At 53.8% G+C, this 1364-nt stretch overlaps 1 protein-coding gene across 1 annotated transcript; it reads right to left on the bottom strand.

The window, feature by feature from the left end:
• Position 1: 1 nt before the first annotated feature.
• On the bottom strand, positions 2-1360 carry FAM47B (family with sequence similarity 47 member B; the record flags this gene model as incomplete). Its single annotated transcript, XM_017866422.1, has 1 exon — positions 2-1360. A coding segment is annotated over one exon (1359 nt), but the record flags the coding sequence as incomplete, so codon positions are not given.
• Positions 1361-1364: the final 4 nt, after the last annotated feature.

Here is a 1364-nt window from a genome sequence, read left to right as displayed (position 1 = left end):
CCTAATCTTCTTTCGATGCATCTGGGACGTCTTCTTTGTACTTGTAAACTTGCATTGCACGTTGCATAGGAGTCTTAACAGAGTCATAAGTCCGTCCCTTCTTGGCAAACAGTCTTTCAAGGATGCCAGGCATTCTGTAGCCCTTTCTTAGAATGAAATCCTTAAAGGCAATTGGTCCATAAAGACCGTCAAGAATGTCGGGTTCATCAGGCTTTTTAAGTACGAGTTTGGGGTCAATCAAAGGTTCATCACTTCTTAGCTTTTTCCCCGACTTAGGCTTGAAGTACCATGGCCCATACCTCATCTTCACACCTTGTGCACTGTAAGAATTTGGTGCCGCCTGGAGTTTCCTGTCCCATTCTTTCATCGGCGAGAATTCGATGTCATCCATGTCATCTAGCTCCATGCTGTACTTCAGCTCTGAGGAACACTCATTTGCCTTCTTAATGTTTTGGTCTTGCGAGGTTACTCGGCACTCAGGGGTAAAGTCAAACAGAGTGCTGATGGATTCTGCATCAACTCCCAGGTGTCCAGGCCACTTGAAGTCACGAAGTTTTCTCGATGTGAATCTACGTTCAAGAGAGTCACAAATGCACTCCATTGTGCCTGGTGTATCTTCCTGAAACAGTTCTTTTAGATGGGACACTCCAGTCTTGGTAGGCTCCGGGCAGAGACTGGACACTCGACGAGTCTTGGGAGGTTCCAGGCAGAGACTGGACATTCGACGAGTCTTGGGAAGCACCAGGCGGAGATGGGGCATCCGACTCTCGAAAGGCCGCGGGCAGGATTCCCAGAAAAAGTATTTACCAGGCTTGGTGAGTTCCTCGGTTGTTGTCTCTCGGCCCTCACAACGAGCCCGTGAGTCTTCCAGCTTCCTGTCAGAGTCCAGTTTCAGCAACTGTCGTAGGAGACTGGACACCTGGCGAGTGTTGGGAGGTTCCGGGCAGAGATTGGACACTCCAGTCTTGGGAGGCTCCGGGCAGAGACTAGACACCTGAGTCTTGGGAGGCTCTGGGCGGAGATGGGACCCTCCAGACTCAGGAGGCTCCGGGTGGAGACTGGACACCGGAGTCTCGGGAGGCAGCGGGCAGAGATGAGACACTGCAGTCTCGGGAGGCTCCGGGCAGAGATGGGACACTCCAGTCTTAGGAGGCTCCGGGCGGGGACTGGACACCGGAGTCTCGGGAGGCTCTGGGCGGAGATGAGACACTTCAGTCTTGGGAGGCTCTGGGCGGAGATAGGACACTCCAGTCTCAGGAGGCTCCGGGTGGAGACTGGACACCCGAGTCTTGGGAGGCTCTGGGCGGTGATGGGACACTCCAGTCTTGGGAGGCTCTGGGCGGAGACTGGACACCCGAGTCTTG

Source organism: Rhinopithecus bieti, unplaced genomic scaffold, assembly GCF_001698545.2.
Source record: "Rhinopithecus bieti isolate Rb0 unplaced genomic scaffold, ASM169854v2 scaffold_53737, whole genome shotgun sequence".
NCBI classification, from domain to species: Eukaryota; Metazoa; Chordata; class Mammalia; order Primates; family Cercopithecidae; genus Rhinopithecus; species Rhinopithecus bieti.
The sequence above is the reverse complement of the archived record's forward strand: the minus strand, read 5'-3'. Positions and strand labels throughout refer to the sequence as shown.